This window comes from Sus scrofa, chromosome 14, assembly GCF_000003025.6.
Source record: "Sus scrofa isolate TJ Tabasco breed Duroc chromosome 14, Sscrofa11.1, whole genome shotgun sequence".
Taxonomy (NCBI): domain Eukaryota; kingdom Metazoa; phylum Chordata; class Mammalia; order Artiodactyla; family Suidae; genus Sus; species Sus scrofa.
The window spans coordinates 35,283,335-35,299,842 of record NC_010456.5 but is presented as its reverse complement, the minus strand read 5'-3'; the positions used below and the strand labels follow the sequence as shown (position 1 = coordinate 35,299,842).

At 50.8% G+C, this 16,508-nt stretch overlaps 1 protein-coding gene across 6 annotated transcripts in view; it reads right to left on the bottom strand.

Moving 5' to 3' along the window:
- Nucleotides 546–16,508, bottom strand: part of NOS1 (nitric oxide synthase 1) — a 186,400-nt gene continuing 170,437 nt past the window's right edge. For 3 of the 6 annotated variants that reach the window (XM_021072697.1, XM_021072696.1, XM_021072698.1), the window contains exons 24-30: nt 15,963–16,173; nt 15,199–15,286; nt 13,525–13,646; nt 11,720–11,868; nt 9,551–9,745; nt 7,597–7,715; nt 3,904–6,586 (exon numbers count right to left, since the gene is read on the bottom strand). In XM_021072697.1, the coding sequence (XP_020928356.1) occupies nt 6,571–6,586; nt 7,597–7,715; nt 9,551–9,745; nt 11,720–11,868; nt 13,525–13,646; nt 15,199–15,286; nt 15,963–16,173 (900 nt within the window). In that variant the 3' untranslated portion in view covers nt 3,904–6,570. Of the gene's footprint in view, nt 6,587–7,596; nt 7,716–9,550; nt 9,746–11,719; nt 11,869–13,524; nt 13,647–15,198; nt 15,287–15,962; nt 16,174–16,508 lie in introns of all 6 variants that reach the window. The other 3 variants (XM_021072700.1, XM_021072699.1, XM_021072695.1) reach the window with 2 other exon arrangements.

Sequence of the window (16,508 nt, the reverse complement as noted above, 5' to 3'; positions counted from 1 at the left end):
TGGAACTGGGTCTGAAGCCAACTAGGATCTAGATTTAGGGTCTCAGAGTTGTGTGTACGGGGAAGAAAGGCTAGGGAGAAGGTGGTACCATCTCTGTGGGCCCATTTCCAGTCTGTGGATGCAGCTGTGATGGGAGCAAAGTTATTGGGGAGGAGGGTGGGCGGGATGCTGAGAAGTACCACTCCCCATCCATGCCAGGAGTCAAAACTCTTCTGACTGATGCTGGGCATGCTCTCATGCCCTTGGGGCAAGGCTTCTGTTGCCGAGAGCAAGGCCTTCTTGTCCCAAGTTGGGACAGCTCTCTGGAAGGGCAGCTTCATTCAGAATTCTCTGCAGGGTTGGCTGAAGTTTCTGTTGAGACAATACTGCGGCCCAGGCTTCCCCTCCTCTCCCCTTTTTGTCTCCCCTCCTTCCCTTCCCTTCCCAGGACTCTCCCCCAATCAGCTGCCTACCAACCCTGTCTTAGGCTGGGCTTCCTGGGGGCACCCGGCCTGTTCCAGTAGGCAAGGGTCTGAGACATTCCAAGCAAATCAAAAGACCAGTCAGTTAATTCGACTTTTTAATATTTTGATCATGATGCAAACAGGCATAAGTAGACTTTTGTTGAATTCCATCAAATTAGAAGATAAGAATTATACAGAAGAGCATGCGGCGAGCACAGCCTGGACAACCTCGCAGAGAGCATGGGGCGGGCGTCAGTCCTTCGAGGAAGGTGCTGGAGCGCGCGGGACACTTGGCGGCGATTAGCAGCATGGAGTCTCTGACAACGTGTGTGTGGTGCCAGGGGACACCCACTCGGCTCACATTCCCGGCTTCTCCGCCGCGGGCCGGAGACTTACCGGCACCTCCCGGAAAACCACTGCTGAGCCCAGGGTGGGTCTTACGATCACAACGACTACACAACGCGGAAAACGCGATGGAGGCGGGCGGGGGGCGCTGCGCCTCCGCGGGTCTTCGTCAGAATGGACGCCAAGCACACAGCATCTCCCCCAAACCGGGCTGTCCTCCTCCCGTCTCGGGAGGGAGGTGGTGAAACCACGCTTTTTCATTCCCTCTTGAAATCCTTCGGGTCTCAGTTTGGCAGCAGATGATGGAGAGAAAACCATGGGGCTGAGGAATGCTCTGCTTACTCCAGAAGCTGGACGGTGAGAATGTCCCGGGCAGCCAGCAGAGATTCTGTGACTGAACACCTGGCACCAACTGAGAACGTAGCTGGTCGTAACTTCCGGAGGTGGGAGTGGGGGTGGGGCTGCCACTGAGGTCCCGAGGGTGGAGCCTGGGGGTACGGCTCAGTACCCTGCAATGCCCAGGACAGCCCCTGCCCCTCCACAAGGACTCCCCAGCCCTAAATGCCAATAGTGCTTAGGTTGGCAAACCCTGGACTAGAGCCTCCTGGGAGCCACCTCTGGGCACTTTGATGTCCTGGAGTCATTTTCTGAAGATTATGGAGAGCTGCATCTTCAGGCAGATTTGTTCCTGCCTGCCACCTGGTTAACGGTGAGCTCTGCTGGGGACCAGACACGCAGGCCCCACAGACCCCGCTGGCTCAGAACCATTCTGGGATTCTAGGACACAACCAACTCACACACATACCAAGGCACATTTACTCCCAATCACCTCCCCTGCACATGGCTTTACAAACATTAATAGAGAACAGAGCCCAAACACCTGCTTTCCAGAGGGTCCTCACATCTCAGACACATCAGTGTTTGCGGTGGGGTGGCCATGCCACCAGGCAGGGACTGGCAGGTGGACCAAAGTTGTGGGGGGAGGCAGGGAGAAAGAGGAGAGGCTAGGCTGCCATTAACCCCTGAAGGCCAAATTCAGGTTTGTGGGGACCATCTGTGTTAAGTCCCTGGGTTGGATGGGGCACAGCTGCTCACTCTGCCTCTCAAATCCTTTTTCCTCCATCCCAGCTCTCGGCTTTTAATTCCTGAGTCAAATGGCACATTTGGATGCTGGAGACTTTAGGAGGGCTCGGAGAAGACAGGCGTATGGGAAGGTCCGATGGGAAGCCCAGACTAATACTTCTTTTCTTTGTCACCTGCAGACAGCCTCAGATTAATGTGCCAATTCAGATGGAAGGCTTTGAGGGGAAGGTGGGCACAGGGCCATGCTGGAGATCGGGGGCAGTAGTGATGGAAATATACAAGTCAACCTGGCCAGCTCAAAACAAAATCCTAAGTCTGTGCTTTTCCGAATGGCATGAATTAAAAGGGGCCGATACTATAGCAGTGAGGGGGCCCAGACCTCAGCTTGCCCATTCTGGCAGGAACCGTTGGCACCATGATCAGGGTTAAAGAATCTCACTTGTGGCAAACCTCACTTAGGGCAAAAACTGACCTCATTTCGGAAGCTCAAAGCAGGTGGCTGCTGAGAGCATGTTTGGCAAGAAAACCCTGCGTTTCAAGGCGGATGTCTACTGGCCTGGGGTCAGTTCTCTTTCTGCCCATCTAGGCAATGGCTGGACCTTGGCAGGACCCACTCTGTTGACCCGGGGAGAAGCTGGCTATCACGTTAGCTCTGAAAACTCGGCTTTAGTCTGAGCCTGTTTTTTTTTTTTGTTTTTTTTTTTTTCCTCACAAGACCCCTTTCCAGACTCTTGACTTTCCCTTTGTTCTCATCCTCCACAACAGATCAGAGTTAGGTCCTGGTTGGTAATTCAACCCCTGGAATGTCTTTATCACTACATCTGCCCCTTGCCTCATTCGAGCCTTGGGTTACTGCCATAACCTATTGGGAGTTCAACAGGCCAGTCATCGGCGCTCTATGTGGCAGCCAGAACATTCTTTTCCAAGCATAACCCAAATCACCCGATTTTCCCTTTTAAAAAACATTCCTCTGGATTCCATGTTGCCTAACAAGTAGAATCCAAGTCCCTGGACAAAGTTCTGACTGCTCCCCACCCATCTCCCCAGCATACCTCCATCTTCTGCAGCCTTTCAAAGCTGTGCTCCATCTGAGGCCAGCCTCGACTTATCCTGCATGTTCCCTGTCCATGCTGTTTGCCTCACTCTTCCTACATCCTGGCAATCTTGTTCCCCTAAACCCACTGGTGGGAGCCCACCGATGGCTCATACCCCGGACCTATATGTAGATTCTGAGAATTTGGGTCTCTTCATCCCAGATCGATGAGAGGAACTATGTTTTGCTCTCTACTCTCTGTGGTGCTTTTTGCATCCTGCAGAGGCGAGACCTGATATAGATTAAGTGAAAAAAAAAAAATTTTTTGAGAGCTTAGAAGGGTCCAGGTACTGTAGCTGGGCATTTTATGGGCATTATCTCATTTAGTTCACCTTGTGATCCAGGTGGATATGGAGACTCAGAAAGGTTAGGTCACCAGCTCATGGCTGACTGCTGAAACAGGGGCAGAGTCAGCATTTGGGCTGCAGTCTGTTTCTAAAATTCCATTTTGGTGCTCTGAAGCATTTCTCCCCAGAGAAAAGATACCTGGCTGTCTCACTCCATAGAAACCAAGGGAAAACCTGTATCCTCTTATGGGGTTTTAAGTACTGCTTTTTTTGCGACTCAAGGTGTAAGAATAGGATTCATAGTAGCAATAGGAGAGCATGACTGTTCCAGCTTTCCTGTTGTAGGGATGTCTCATTTCTCCTGGCCAAACCCACTTGTGCTAAATGGGAAAGAGAAATAAGACGCCTGCAACTAGGGCAACCCCCCATATGCCCAGTCAACCCTATTTTTGCTTGCCCTCTGTCACACCAACATTTGCAGGCTACTGAGACTGAACTAAAAAACCACCACAAGAGGGCAGCATTTAGCCACCCTGGATCAGAGCTGACCCCAAAATCAGGACTTCACTCCCTCTGCCTCTTGATAGGCTTTTTATCTTTATTTCTCTCTCTCTCTCTCTTTTTTTTTTTTTTTTTTTTTTTTTTTTGTCTTTTCTATGGCCGCACCCATGGCATATGGAGGTTCCCAGGCTAGGGGTCGAATCAGAGCTGTAGCCGCCAGCCTACGCCAGGGCCATAGCAACGCGCGGGATCTGAGCCTCGTCTGCAACCTACACCACAGCTCACGGCAACACCGGATCCTTAACCCACTGAGCGAGGCCAGGGATTGAACCCGCAACCTCATGTTCCTAGTCAGGTTCGTTAACCGCTGAGCCACGACGGGAACTCCTTGATAGGCTTTTTAACGGGAGGCTTTTGGTATCAGAGATTCTGGTGAATGAGAGAAACCCATCAGACTAGCTTCCTGTCTCTCAGCCAGGAGTTATGAAGCAGCTTGTGTTGGGGGTTAAAAGGTATTTTCTTACAAAAACAAAACAATCATTCTTGGGAAGAACGATGAATCCTGGTTACGTAATCACTTAGACTTCCTGATAAAACAAGATGATGTTTTCCTTTGCTTGTCTGCTACTAGAAGGGCAGGGAGAAGTGAGAAAGTGCCTAGTATGGAGTAAGTGCTCATAAATATTTCTTTGGCGATGGAAAAGCATTCATGTGTGAAGCTTGATTTGGAGAGGGGTGCTCTAATTCTTCTAGGATGGAGGTTGGACACAGCAGTTCAGCCCCTGGGGAGTTAGTGACATCTTAGGAGGTATCTCTGAAAGGCTCAGAGGGTTGGACAGGAAGCCCTTGGGAGGACAGCTACTAGAAGCCAGAATCACGTTTGCAGGAAAGAAATGGTTTTGAACAGGCTTCCCTCCAGGTCAGAGAGGGGTGGCCGAGCATGCTGAGTGCTTGGTTTCTGTGCCACGGAAGCCCGAGCAGGAGTGAATAGGATTAAAGTCAGGCAGGGAAATCAAAACCGGCACGAAGTCGAACTCTGTGTCCCATGGATGGGACACCAGCGGGGGCTGCCAGGGAAGGTGGAAAAAGCCGAGACAGAGCTTCCCCTTTGTCTTTAAGAGTCTCTGAGGTTGTCCCTTCCTGGGGACACCTTTTTGGCACCTCGGATCTAGGGCCCTTCTGGGGAGGGACAGAGCCCTCTCCCTTTGGCAGACCCCCACACCAAGCATCAAGAAAGCAATGCCTGTGTGCTGCGTCCAAAGAAAAGGCTGCCTTTCTACAGCATAAGACGAAACAAAACCAGACGGAAGACCGGAACTGGCTGATGGCTTCCTTTCAACGCCTGGGAGGCAGTTGCTGGGGGTCAGTGGGGTTTCCCGGCTCTCTCTGGGCGCTGCTTACCATTGATTTTGAGCACTTCAGGGTAGAGAGGGACACTTCCACCCCATTTCCTCTGAGAAGATGAACTCAGCAGATTGTCCGACTGGGAGCAATTGTACCTGTCCCGATTCTTGCCAAAAGACTTTACTGCCTGTTTTTAAAATCTGCGTTGAGGATAATTTATTCGTCAAAATTCTTTTATCAGGTTAAAAACCTGGGGGAATCTCTTTTTGAAGACCGAAAGCATGGTGGCAGGTTCTCCCCGCCCCAGCTGTCGGCAGGCGCCTCGTGATGGTCTCCTTCTTCAGCCTCATCTGCTTTCACTGACTTCTGGTATTTTACTTCCAGGGCTGAAACGGCAAGCCCCATTTAGGGAAATAAAACAACAACAACAATGCCCTTCCTTGATATTGTTTCCAATCTCCACAAGTTTAAAGTTCGATCTATCCATCCTTTTCCGCTTCATAACATTACAATTACAGGAAATGAAGGACAGGTGACGTTGTCCAATGTCATCCAGTGGCAAAGATGGGAAGACACTTATTTCCAGCTCATTCCCTTGGACAACACTGTTTCCCGTCTTGTGGGTGGGACTGTCTGGGGAGGGCCAGGTCAGGTGATCCTGGCTGAGGTGGGGTGGGGCTGGGGAGCAGATGGGTTCATCTCCCAGTAAGGGCTCCGCTAACTGGTACCAGTATCTGGATGCATCTAATTCTGTGACTCCCTCTTTCACTGAATATCTTCCTCTCATCACACCCCACCTCCACGCCCTGCTCTTTTATAACCAGGTCTATTATGGGTACTAGCACAGACCCTTACTTATGGATACATGAGGCCTCAGTATGGGCTGGGGCAAATTTCTTGGCACTGAGGGTGTGCAGGCGGCATGTCTGCTCAGGCAAGAGGACAGAGGGAGACCCAGGCCCATCACACGCACATACACACATGTCCAGAACACCATCGTAAAAAAAGGACGGGGTTGGGGGGCGGGGGTTTGAACAGCGGCGGAGGAACTAGCTCAGAAAACTCTTGCATCTGGTCCCTGCAGCCTCTCCAGGGTGAACCCCAGTAGACACCCTAACACAAGCCACAGCCATGTTCCAGTGGTTTCATGCACTGGGGATGTGCCCTTGTCAGAAAGAGAGAGAGAGAGAGAGGGAAACAGTTTTGTAAAAGCCACTGCGGATTATAAAGGCATCGCATTGCAGCAGGAAAACTCAAGGAGAAAACCCAAAAGGGTGAGAGAGACACACTGAGAAGTGAGAACCCAGGAGCGGAGGACCAGGACACGGTGACAGGACGAGAGGCAGAGCAGGGGCCACGGGGGAAGGGGCCCAAAGGGAAGGTTCAGCAGTGTCCGAGCTTACAAAACCTGTAGCCACCCCGGCCGAGGGCGTGGGGCGGCAACCCTGCCATCCATCTGAGCAAGAGGGTCCAGTTAGGAGCTGAAAACCCTGCAGGAGGAGAAGTGGGAGGGGGTTAGTGCCACAGAAGCAAGGCTGCTCTGTTTCCTTAAAGAGACTCAGAGAAAAGCACCTATGCTCTGGGCTTGGTCTCTTTCACATCCTTGGCAGCCCCAGTGCCTTGGATAAAACTGGGCACCTAGTTGGGGCTCATTTTAAATGAATGAATGAGTGAATGATCAAACTGATAAATGGATGCTTGTTCACCCACATAACTGGCCATGACAGGGGACATTTAAAGGAGCTGTGATCTTCAAGGCGAACATGTTAGTCTGATGGACACCAAGCTATGTTTTTGAGACTACCGTGTTGGCGCAAGGGGAGAAAAATGAGGATGCGTAAGAAATGGAGCGTGCGTGCCCTAGGCTACTGAAAATGAGGCAGCTGAACTCCTACCTAATTTAGAGGGTACCAGGTGGTGGTTTTCGAGGTGCTCTGTGGCAGAGAAGCGGGGGAGTGAGATTACAATCCAGGGTGACAGGTCACGCATGGCATTAATGAAAGGTTTAAAGAGCGAGACCCAATCCCAGTATTGTGGCATCTCAGACCATTTCCAGCATTTCCAGAGGACAAGTGGAATTCTCAAAATAATACCAATTGGAGTTTGTATCAGTGAGAATGCCGGCAACACTCTGTGGGGGCGGGAGGTGGTGTAAGCGCTACAGGAGCAGTGAAGAGGCATAAAAATTTTGCCATGGCAAGGGCCATCATTCAGCTGCAGGTGCCCCAGGAGACGGTGAATCCAAAGCCGGAGCTCCTACACTTGCAGGGAACTTAGAATCCACTGCAGGAGTCATAAAAACACAGACTGTGCTATGCCCTGACTCCAGAGTTTCAGATTCAGCAGGGCTGGGGTGGCCTAGGAACCTGCATTTCTAACACTGCTTCTAATTCTAATCAGGCGGTGCTGAGGCTGCTGGTCTGGGGACCCCACATGGTCAACAAAGTCAGACATCCCTGTCCATCTGCCCGCCCCTCCCCGTGGGGTGGAGCCTGCTTACTCATCTGTGTCTTTTTTGCTCTCCTCAATGAAGGCAATGGATTCAGATCTAAGGCGGTTGGTCACTTCATACGTGCGCAGGGTGACTCCGAAAATATCTTCATGGTACCGGTTGTCATCCTGGGGGACAGAAACAACCAAGAAACAGACCTCAAATGCCAGCCGAGGGCAAAGAGAAGGGCAGACATACTGCCATCCTGGAATGGACTATCCCTAAAGAAGACAGTTCCTTGAAAAACGAGGTGTAAACCAGCTCCCCCTTCCCCCTGGAGATCTCTTTGGTCTCCAAGACTCTGTTTCATCAAGACCCTCTGCCCTGTGGGGCATGGGGCCTCTTTAGCGCCCTTGGCTGAGAACACTTATATTCCCATCGGGAAACAGAGCTGCTGCTTTGTCAATTCTGAGGACAGGAGAGGTGAGGGGGTCCAATGGAAGCCTCTCCATTTCCCCCTTTCCTCTCCCCTCCTTGTTCTTGCAAGTTCGGATCTGGGCATGGCTGGGTTTAGTGTGAGATATCATCACCTGTAGAGACCAGCAGTGATGCGAAAAAAGAAAAGGCGCCCACTAAGCACTCAGGGAATGCCATGGTTGCCAAAGTGGAGGCTTCTTCACACACATATGTTTATCTGAAGTTGAGCATCTTAGCTCAGGTTTGCCCAGACACAAACAAAAAAGAGAACCCAAGAAACAGCACAAGTGGAGTTCCATGGTGGCTCAGCAGGTTAAGGATCTGGAGTTGTCACTGCTATGGCTCTGTTACTGCAGTGTCACAGGTTCAATCCCTGGCCTGGGAACCTCTGTATGCCATGGGCATTGGCCAAAAAAGAAAGAAAGAAAGAAAGAAAGAAAGAAAGAAAGAAAGAAAGAAAGAAAAAGAAAGGAAAGAAAGAAAGAGCAAGCACAAGTGATGATGGACTTGCAGCATCTAAGAGTTTCTGGAGCCACTGGAGCTTCTTTGGCAGAACTGAAGGATGGCCATTAGGAAGATTCCAGAGGGTTGTGTCTTTGAGGACTAAAAAAGGGAAGAGGCACCTCCCTGCTGAGGAGTTTCAGGGGTTGGGAAACACTTGTTCAGCAGAATTAAGTTCCCGCATCCTTGGTCCCAAAGGCTTGGAGGAAGGTTGCCTATCTGCAGAGTGGATTCATTTTAAATTGAGTTGGGTTTTCAGTCTTATTCTGCAGAGTTCTGCAGGATGTATGAAAGTATGTTCCAAGGCTCATTCCAAATTGAGTGATTTGCCTCGGAGCTCTGGCATTTCTATCAGAAGGTTTGTATTGTTTCGTTTTAACTGAGTAGGGTTCAGTATCAGAATTATTACAAGGGCTTCTTCTGCAAAGACGTTTGATTGCTACTCATTTAGGGAAGCAGGGAGAAGACTGGGAATCACCTCTAGAGCTTTGTGGAGGCCTGCACTCAGTGTATTGTATTCAGGGCAGTCGGCCACAGTCAGGACTTTGCTTACTGGGCTACAAGCCTTTGTGCCAATTCGTAAAAGGCAACCCTCTTTTGGGGGTGAACACAGTTCTAGTCCATGGTGCACTGCTCTGGAAGCCAAGCTTGGGGTGGCTTTCATCCCTCTTTTGCCAGTCTTGGACAAACCTTTTTTATGCAGTGCCCAACCTGCCCAACTGCACAGGGCAGTGCTGCTGCTTGGTTCGGGGGTGGGGCAGGAAGATTTGTGTTAGCATGATTTGTGCCAAGTCACCCAGTGGTCCGTCCACTTGTTATTTTCACATATCACAGCTCTCCACCATATTTAATACTTGTTTGCCCAGTCATCCTTCCTTCTCTCTCAGCTATGGTTTGGAACCTCCTGTATCCTCTATCCTCATGGGAAAGTGGGAGCAGGGATGTCATTACAGCTCCTCTGATTATTGTGACAGGTAAGATAAGGAAGAGAAGACAGGAAGCTGGATGCTGGAAGAGGGATCCCATGAACCAGCCTGTCACTCACCCTCAGCCTGCTGATGAACACGCCAGCGTCCTCTACGGAGAGTTTCCCCTGCTGGGTCATGATGCGCTGGATGGCTTTGAGGACATCGGCGGCCATGGTGACGTCCCCACAGACGTAAATGTGGCCCCCTTGCTCCTTCAGGGCTCGGTACACAGCCTCGGCCAGCTGCTCCTGCAGGATGTCCTGCACGTACTTCTACGGGGAGCAGGAGGACCAGTGAGAAGGGGTGGGCTGCAGGACAATCCCGTGTCACTCAATCCCCCCACCTCCACCCCAGCGGAGCCTGACACAGGGGCTTGTGTGCAGATCCATATTCTGCAATGATGCAGGTAACTGGGAAGGGTGAGGCAGGAAACAACAGAAAGCTGATCTGAGCTGTGATGAGCTGCTCCCCACTCTGGTGCTCACGTGTGTTGAGGACCCTCTAGGGTTCCCTGCGGGTGTAAAAGGGGGATGTCGTCTACCTGCTCTCCTCCCCAGTGGCCAGTGGTCGCCCATGGGAGTTAACACCGTCCACGCCTAGGGGTGGGATGGTGCTGCAGGCGTCCTATAGATGCCGGAGAATCTCCAGGACAGACAGCAAGTGATGGGGGCCAGAGGTGGGGCTGCCAGCTTACACCTGGGCAAAGCCAGCTGCTGCAGGAATTGCTGGAATAAAACGTGGGCTAAAAGAATGTCAGGTGGGCACAAAGCGGTGTCCAATACAGCCTCCAGGGAATTTGGTTTGTCCGGAAAACTTCCCCCAGGCGAGCCTGTCATTCAGCTGGTAGTCCTGGCATGCCATACCTGCTACTAAAACACGGATGAACTTCCATGCCAGTCCTCAAGTAGCTGCTGCCCAGACCTCTGAGTGCCCCCTCCCCAACTGTCCTGGCTCCTTCCCTGGGATGCCCCTGGGGGTTCAGTTGAGAAACCCTCCTTCCCCATAGGATCCAATAAGTGCTCTAATCCCATGGCCTGTGTCCATTCTGACTTGTAGTGCCTCTTATGGGCTGTTTATTTATTTTTTAAATCTTTTTAGGGCCACACCTGCAGCTTATGGAAGTTCCTGGGCTAGGGGTCAAATCAGAGCTGCAGCTGCCAAACTACACCACAGCCACAGTAACACGGGATCTGAGCCTTGTCTGTGACCTACCACAGCTCACAGCAACGCTGGATCCTTAATTCACTGAGTGAGGCCTGGGATCAAACCCGTGTCCTCATGGACACTAGTTGGGTTCATTACTGCTGAGCCACGATGGGAACGCCTAATTTTTTTTTTTTTTTTTTAATGGCTGCACCTGTAGCATATGGAAATTCCTGGGCCAGGGATCAAATCTGAGCTACAGTTGCGGCAACAGTGAATCCTTTAACCCACTGCGAGGGACTGGGAATCGAACCCTTGCCTCTGCAGAGAGCTGAGACACTGCAGTCGGATTCTTAACCCACTGTGCCACAGTGGGAACTCCTGTGTAAATCTTTAAATTCATATTTTAACACCTTTTTATTGTGATAAAATACACATAAAATATCTGTGTGCTTTCAAGTGCTCAGTACCATGCCAAGGCATTGAGTACACTCACAATGTTGTGAAACCGTCCCCACTATCTAGTTCCAGAGCCTTTCTATCACCTCCAAAGGGACCCTGTACCCCTCAGGAGTCCCTCCCCTTTCCCCTGTTCCCACAGCCTCTGACAACTACAAATCAGCTTTCGGTCTCTACAGAGTTGGCTATTATAGCCACATAAGTGGCATCATAGAATATGGGCAGTTAAATCTTTTTTGTGGTCCTTGTTAAAAACTTTTTTGATATTAAAGTATAGTTGATTTACAATGTTGTGCCAATTTCTGCTGTATAGAAAAATGACCCAGTGATATATATATATACACACACTGTTTTTCTCATCTTATCCCCCATCATGTTCCCTCCCAAGAGACTGGACACGGTCCCCTGTGCTGTACAGCAGGATCTCATTGCTTATCTGTTCTAAATGTCACAGTTTGCCTCTACTAACCCCAGACTCCCCGTCCATCCCACTCCCTCCCCCCTCCCCCCTGGCACCACAAGTCTATTCTCTATGTCTGTGAATCTGTTTCTGTTCAGGCTGTTAAATATTTGAAGTCAAACATTTATGAGTGCAGGTATGTGTTGGGCCAGAGTCGGGGGACTGTGAACAGGCTGGGGGTTACCTTTGGTTTGTCTGGCTCCCGGGAGTAGGCTGTGTACAGTTCTCGGAAGACCCCCTTGCTCTTGGCCTGCAGGGTCTCCTCCTTGTAGATGTGGTCTATCTTGGACTGCCGGCACCCGAAAACCAGGACCATGGGGCAGGGACTCATTCCTGGGGACCAGGAAGATCTCATGTCACTGTCAGCTCTGAGGCCCGATTGGGGGAGTGGCTGGTGGCACCAAGGGTGCAAGGAACCTCAGCATGTACCCCATGGGTGAGGTTCGTGGACACAGGGACAGGCAGGATAGATACTCACACATGCGTGTGCGTGCACACACACACATAAGCATGCACACACACAGACCTCTCTCCTCTGGGTCTCCATCTTTCCTTCTGCTCTTCCAGCTACCTAGCAGCCCCACCACTGGGTGGCGCTAAAACCTCAGACTCTGAAGCTAGACCACCTGGGTTCAAATCCCAGCTAGGAGTGATGCTGAGTAATTTAATATAACTTGCCATGTCTCTGTGTCCCCATGTACAAAGTGGAAATAATAATAGCATCTAGCCTCGTAGGAAATAAATGTAAAACATGAGAACCATGTCTGCTACCTCGTGACTACAGTTGTCCCTCGGGATCCATGGGGGCCAGTTCCAGGACCCACTCTGGATACCTGAACCCACTGATGCTCAAGTCCCATAGTTGGCCCCCTGTATCTGAGGTACAAAATCTGCAAATTCTAAACCATCCTCAGATGGTCTAGTGCTGTAGGTGTGTATTTAATGAAAAAGTTTTCACAAAAGTGGACCCACACAGTTCAAACCCATTTCATTTAAGGGTCAACTGTACTTTATAAATGTTAGTTATTGCACTAGAATGACAGTTCCACTAAGGCAAGGTGTTTTGTTTTTAAGTTGGTTCTCTTTCTTGTTCACTGCTATACCTCTAATGCCTACTACAGTGTTTGGCATTTATGAGATGCTCAATAAATCCCTGTTTAATGTATGTCAAAATTCTGGGTTTCTTTCTTTCTTTCTTTTCTTTTCTTTCTTTCTTTTTTTTTTTTGGGCTGCACCTGCATATGGAAGTTCCCAGGCTAGGGGTTGAATCAGAGCCACAGCCACAGCCACAGCAATGCTGGATACGAGCCGTGTCTGTGACCTACACCACAGCTCATGGCAATGCCGGATCCTTAACTCACTGCGTGAAGCCAGGGATCCAACATGCATCCTCATGGATCCTAGTTGGGTTCGTTAACCTTCTAGGACTGCTTACATTTTGTTTGTTTGTTTGTTTGTTTTTAGGGCCGCACCCATGGCACATGGAGGTTCCCAGGCTAGGCACTGAATTGGAGCTGTAGCCGCCGGCTTACGTCGGAGCCACAGCAGCGCCAGATCTGAGCTGCATCTTCGACCTACACCATAGCTCATGGCAACACTGGATCCCTAACCCACTGAGCCAGGCCAGGGATCAAACCCACAACCTCATGGTTCCTAGTCATATGTGTTTCCGCTGAGCCACGACGGGAACTCCAAGGGCTGCTCACGTTTTAAGATGGGGTATTATCTTAACTGTCAAAGAAATGACTTCTGGGGATGGATTTTCAGGCCCTGGAGCAAGCTGTGTTGATGGTATGTTTGGGCAGGTCCTTTGAATTACACCATGAACTTCACCCATGGGTCTGGTCACAACTGTGCTCCCCCGTTCCTCCCCAGGCAGTGATGCAAAGGAGAGAGACCATCATCATCACACCTCCAGGCTGCTGGGACACAGGCGGGCCCCCAGGTCCAGGGAATGGAAACCTCATGGCTGCTGGACCATGGACTTACCTTTGTGTTGGATATCGAATTGCCGTTGCTGCCAGAAGCTTCGGAAAGGGGCAATGCCAGTGCCTGGGCCAACCAGGATACAGGGCACTTGGGGATTTCGGGGCAGGTGGAAGCTGGGTGCTCTGGGCAAGAAAGAGAGAGTCAGAAAGCTTGTTGAGTGCAAACTTGAGCAAGAACTGTTGGGTCTTAGGTAAACCAGATGGCTGTCTTGGGTAGACCTACAATGGCACTTCGAGCTCTTCAGCTGGGGTCAGGTGGACCTGATCAGGGTGGGCGCTCCCTTAAATTTGGGGAATTTCTAAAACAGGCGGTCCTCACGGTGTGACGGCCTCTCCATGTCCCAATTATCCCCATTGCTGAGCTAAGCCACAAAGGGCAGCGGGATTGATTTAACTCAGGGTTTCCCTACCTCAGCCCTACTGACTCTGGGGCTGCAGCCTCTCTGTGCATCGCAGGATACTGGGTAGCACCCAGGCCTCTAGTCTATCCAATGCCAGGAGCACCCTCCAGCTGTGGCAACCAAAAATTTCTCCAGACACTGCCAAGTGTTCCCTGAGGGGCCACCCTCCATTGAGAACTACTGAATTAACCATCCATGAGATCGTCTTAAATTAGGGAGTTGCAAACTTCAGGGTACAAAAGACCCTCTGGGGATGTTTAAAGGGGGTGTAGATTCTTGGGCAATGCAATAAGTCTAGGTAGGCTCATTTTTGCAGCACCCCAGGGGATTCTGATGCTGATGGTGTGATGCTGATGCTGATGGTGTGATGGTTCTACCCTTGACAGCAGAGGAAAATGGCCGGCCCTGTTCACTTCCCACCTGAGGTAGGGTCATTTTTAGTTGACAAAGCGGGTACCTACACTGGGCCTAAGCTCAGACATAGTCCTTATTTTCATACTTTTTAGAATTTATAGTTTTTATTTGATTGATTGATTGTGGTAGGAACATTTGATGTGAAATCTATCCTCTTAATACATTTTTTTTTATGACCACACCCAAGGCATGTGGAAGTTCCGGGGCCAGGGACTGAATCCGAGCCACAGCTGCCAAACTATGCCACAGCTGTGGCAATGCTGGATCCTTTAACCCACTGCACTGGGCCAGGGATTGAACTTGTGCCTCTCCAGAGACGTGAGCCACTGTAGTTGGATTCTTAGCCCACTGTGCTATGGTGGAAACTCCCTTCTTACATTTGTAAGTGTACAATACAGTACTATTAGCTCTAGGCAGAAATGTCCTTTAAAACTGAGTTTGGAAGGAAAAGCTATGATTAATGGGGAGGGAGCTAAATTTTCCTGGTTTTTAAGAATCTGGAAACGGATGGGGTGGCCAGCAGACTTTGGATAGAAATTGCACTAATCTGTAAATCCCACGGAGGGTGAAACTGCATTTGTCTGGTTGTCTGCTGTAGCCCCATCTAGCTCAGGACAGACACTTGATACATATCTGTTGCATTGACCTGAATTTGACTAGGACTTGCTTAGCTTCTGCTATGTTGCTCTGCCCTGTGGTCCTGTTTCCTTAAAAGCATGGAGTGATGCTGAATGTTGAGCTCAATCCCAGGAGACTTGGCCACCTCTCTAGCTCCCTTCAGGTTGGTCTATCCACTCCATTTCGTGACATCAGGATGCAGATCTGGGATGGTCACTTCTTCCTCCTTGTTTGCCACTCACCCTCTCACGAAACAGGGCACCACCTCGTCAGCCTGGATCCGGTTGAGCCAGGAGGAGCACACGCCATGGTGAATTGGTCCTTCTCCATCTAACAGAACAACCAAGGTGGTCTGGTTTGCCTCCTATCCCTTCAGTTCTCCCGTGCCTCACCTCCCCACTCCTCCACGGCAGAAGGTTCACAGCCCCCAGGGCAAGTTTCCACCTTGGAGTCTCTTGTCTGGATCCCTTCCTCTGAAGGGGAAGGGGAAGTGGTAAAGCTGGGGTGGGCTTGTGGCTATGAAACTGGTGGGTAGGCGTGGCTCAGATCCAAACCCTGCCCACTAAAAGGGCCTCAGCCAGTGTGCTCTTGGGGGCCTGCCAGGGCCCTGGTCTCAGCGGTCTCCCAGGCACTGTGCACTGAATTGCTTTATAAGGAGGGAAAACCCGGGAGCAGGGGTCAGGTTATCTGACTGATTTATAACCAGATGGACATCCTGCAGCAGAGCACCCCCCCCCCGACCCCTTGGGGGCATGAGGGGAGGAAGGGAGGGAAAGGGGGGGTGTCTCAGGGTTTTGGAATAGAGACCTCCAGGTGCACACTGCATTTCCTTCCTAATTCTGCACAGAGCCGGCTTTGCCCAAGGGGACAGTGGACTGCTCTGTTTCTTTTCCTGGTCTTGGGGGTGGGTCTCCTCCCAGGGATTTGGGACTTGGTGGAGGCAGATGTACAGAGGCCACTGGAGGTGGGGTGCAGAGCTGGGGGCTCCCCTGGCGCCCCTGCCCACCTCGGGTGCGGTAGGAGACAACGGCCACAGTCAGGTGCACCTCGTCGGGGTACATGTCCGGGGAGGAGCTGATGGAATAGTAGCGGGGCTGGAGCAGGGACAGCTGGGTCAGGAGCAGGGTAGAGGGCATCTGGATGGATGGGAACTCCTCCAGCACCTCCACAATGGTGGGGTTCTTGCCCCATTTCCATTCCTCGTACTCCTGCAGACCCTGTGCCAAGGAGACGGACAGAGAAGAACTTGCAGCCAGCTCCAGGAACAAACTTCCAAGGACAGCTTGAGGAGGTCCAGGGAAATTAAAAAATAATGATAGTTAAAACAAATAAAAATTAATAACTAATAATAGCCAACTCTTAGATAGGAATTCTGTGCCAGCTTTTCACTTTTGCCAGGACCTTATGAAATAAGTCTGATTGTCATCCCCGTTGTATCAATGGGGAAACCGAGGGACATAGAGGTGCCCTGGCTACAAGGTGGCAAACTGCAGCCCGCAAACCAAATCAGGCTCACTGCCTGCTCATGTGGCCTGGGAGCCGAGGGTCGTTT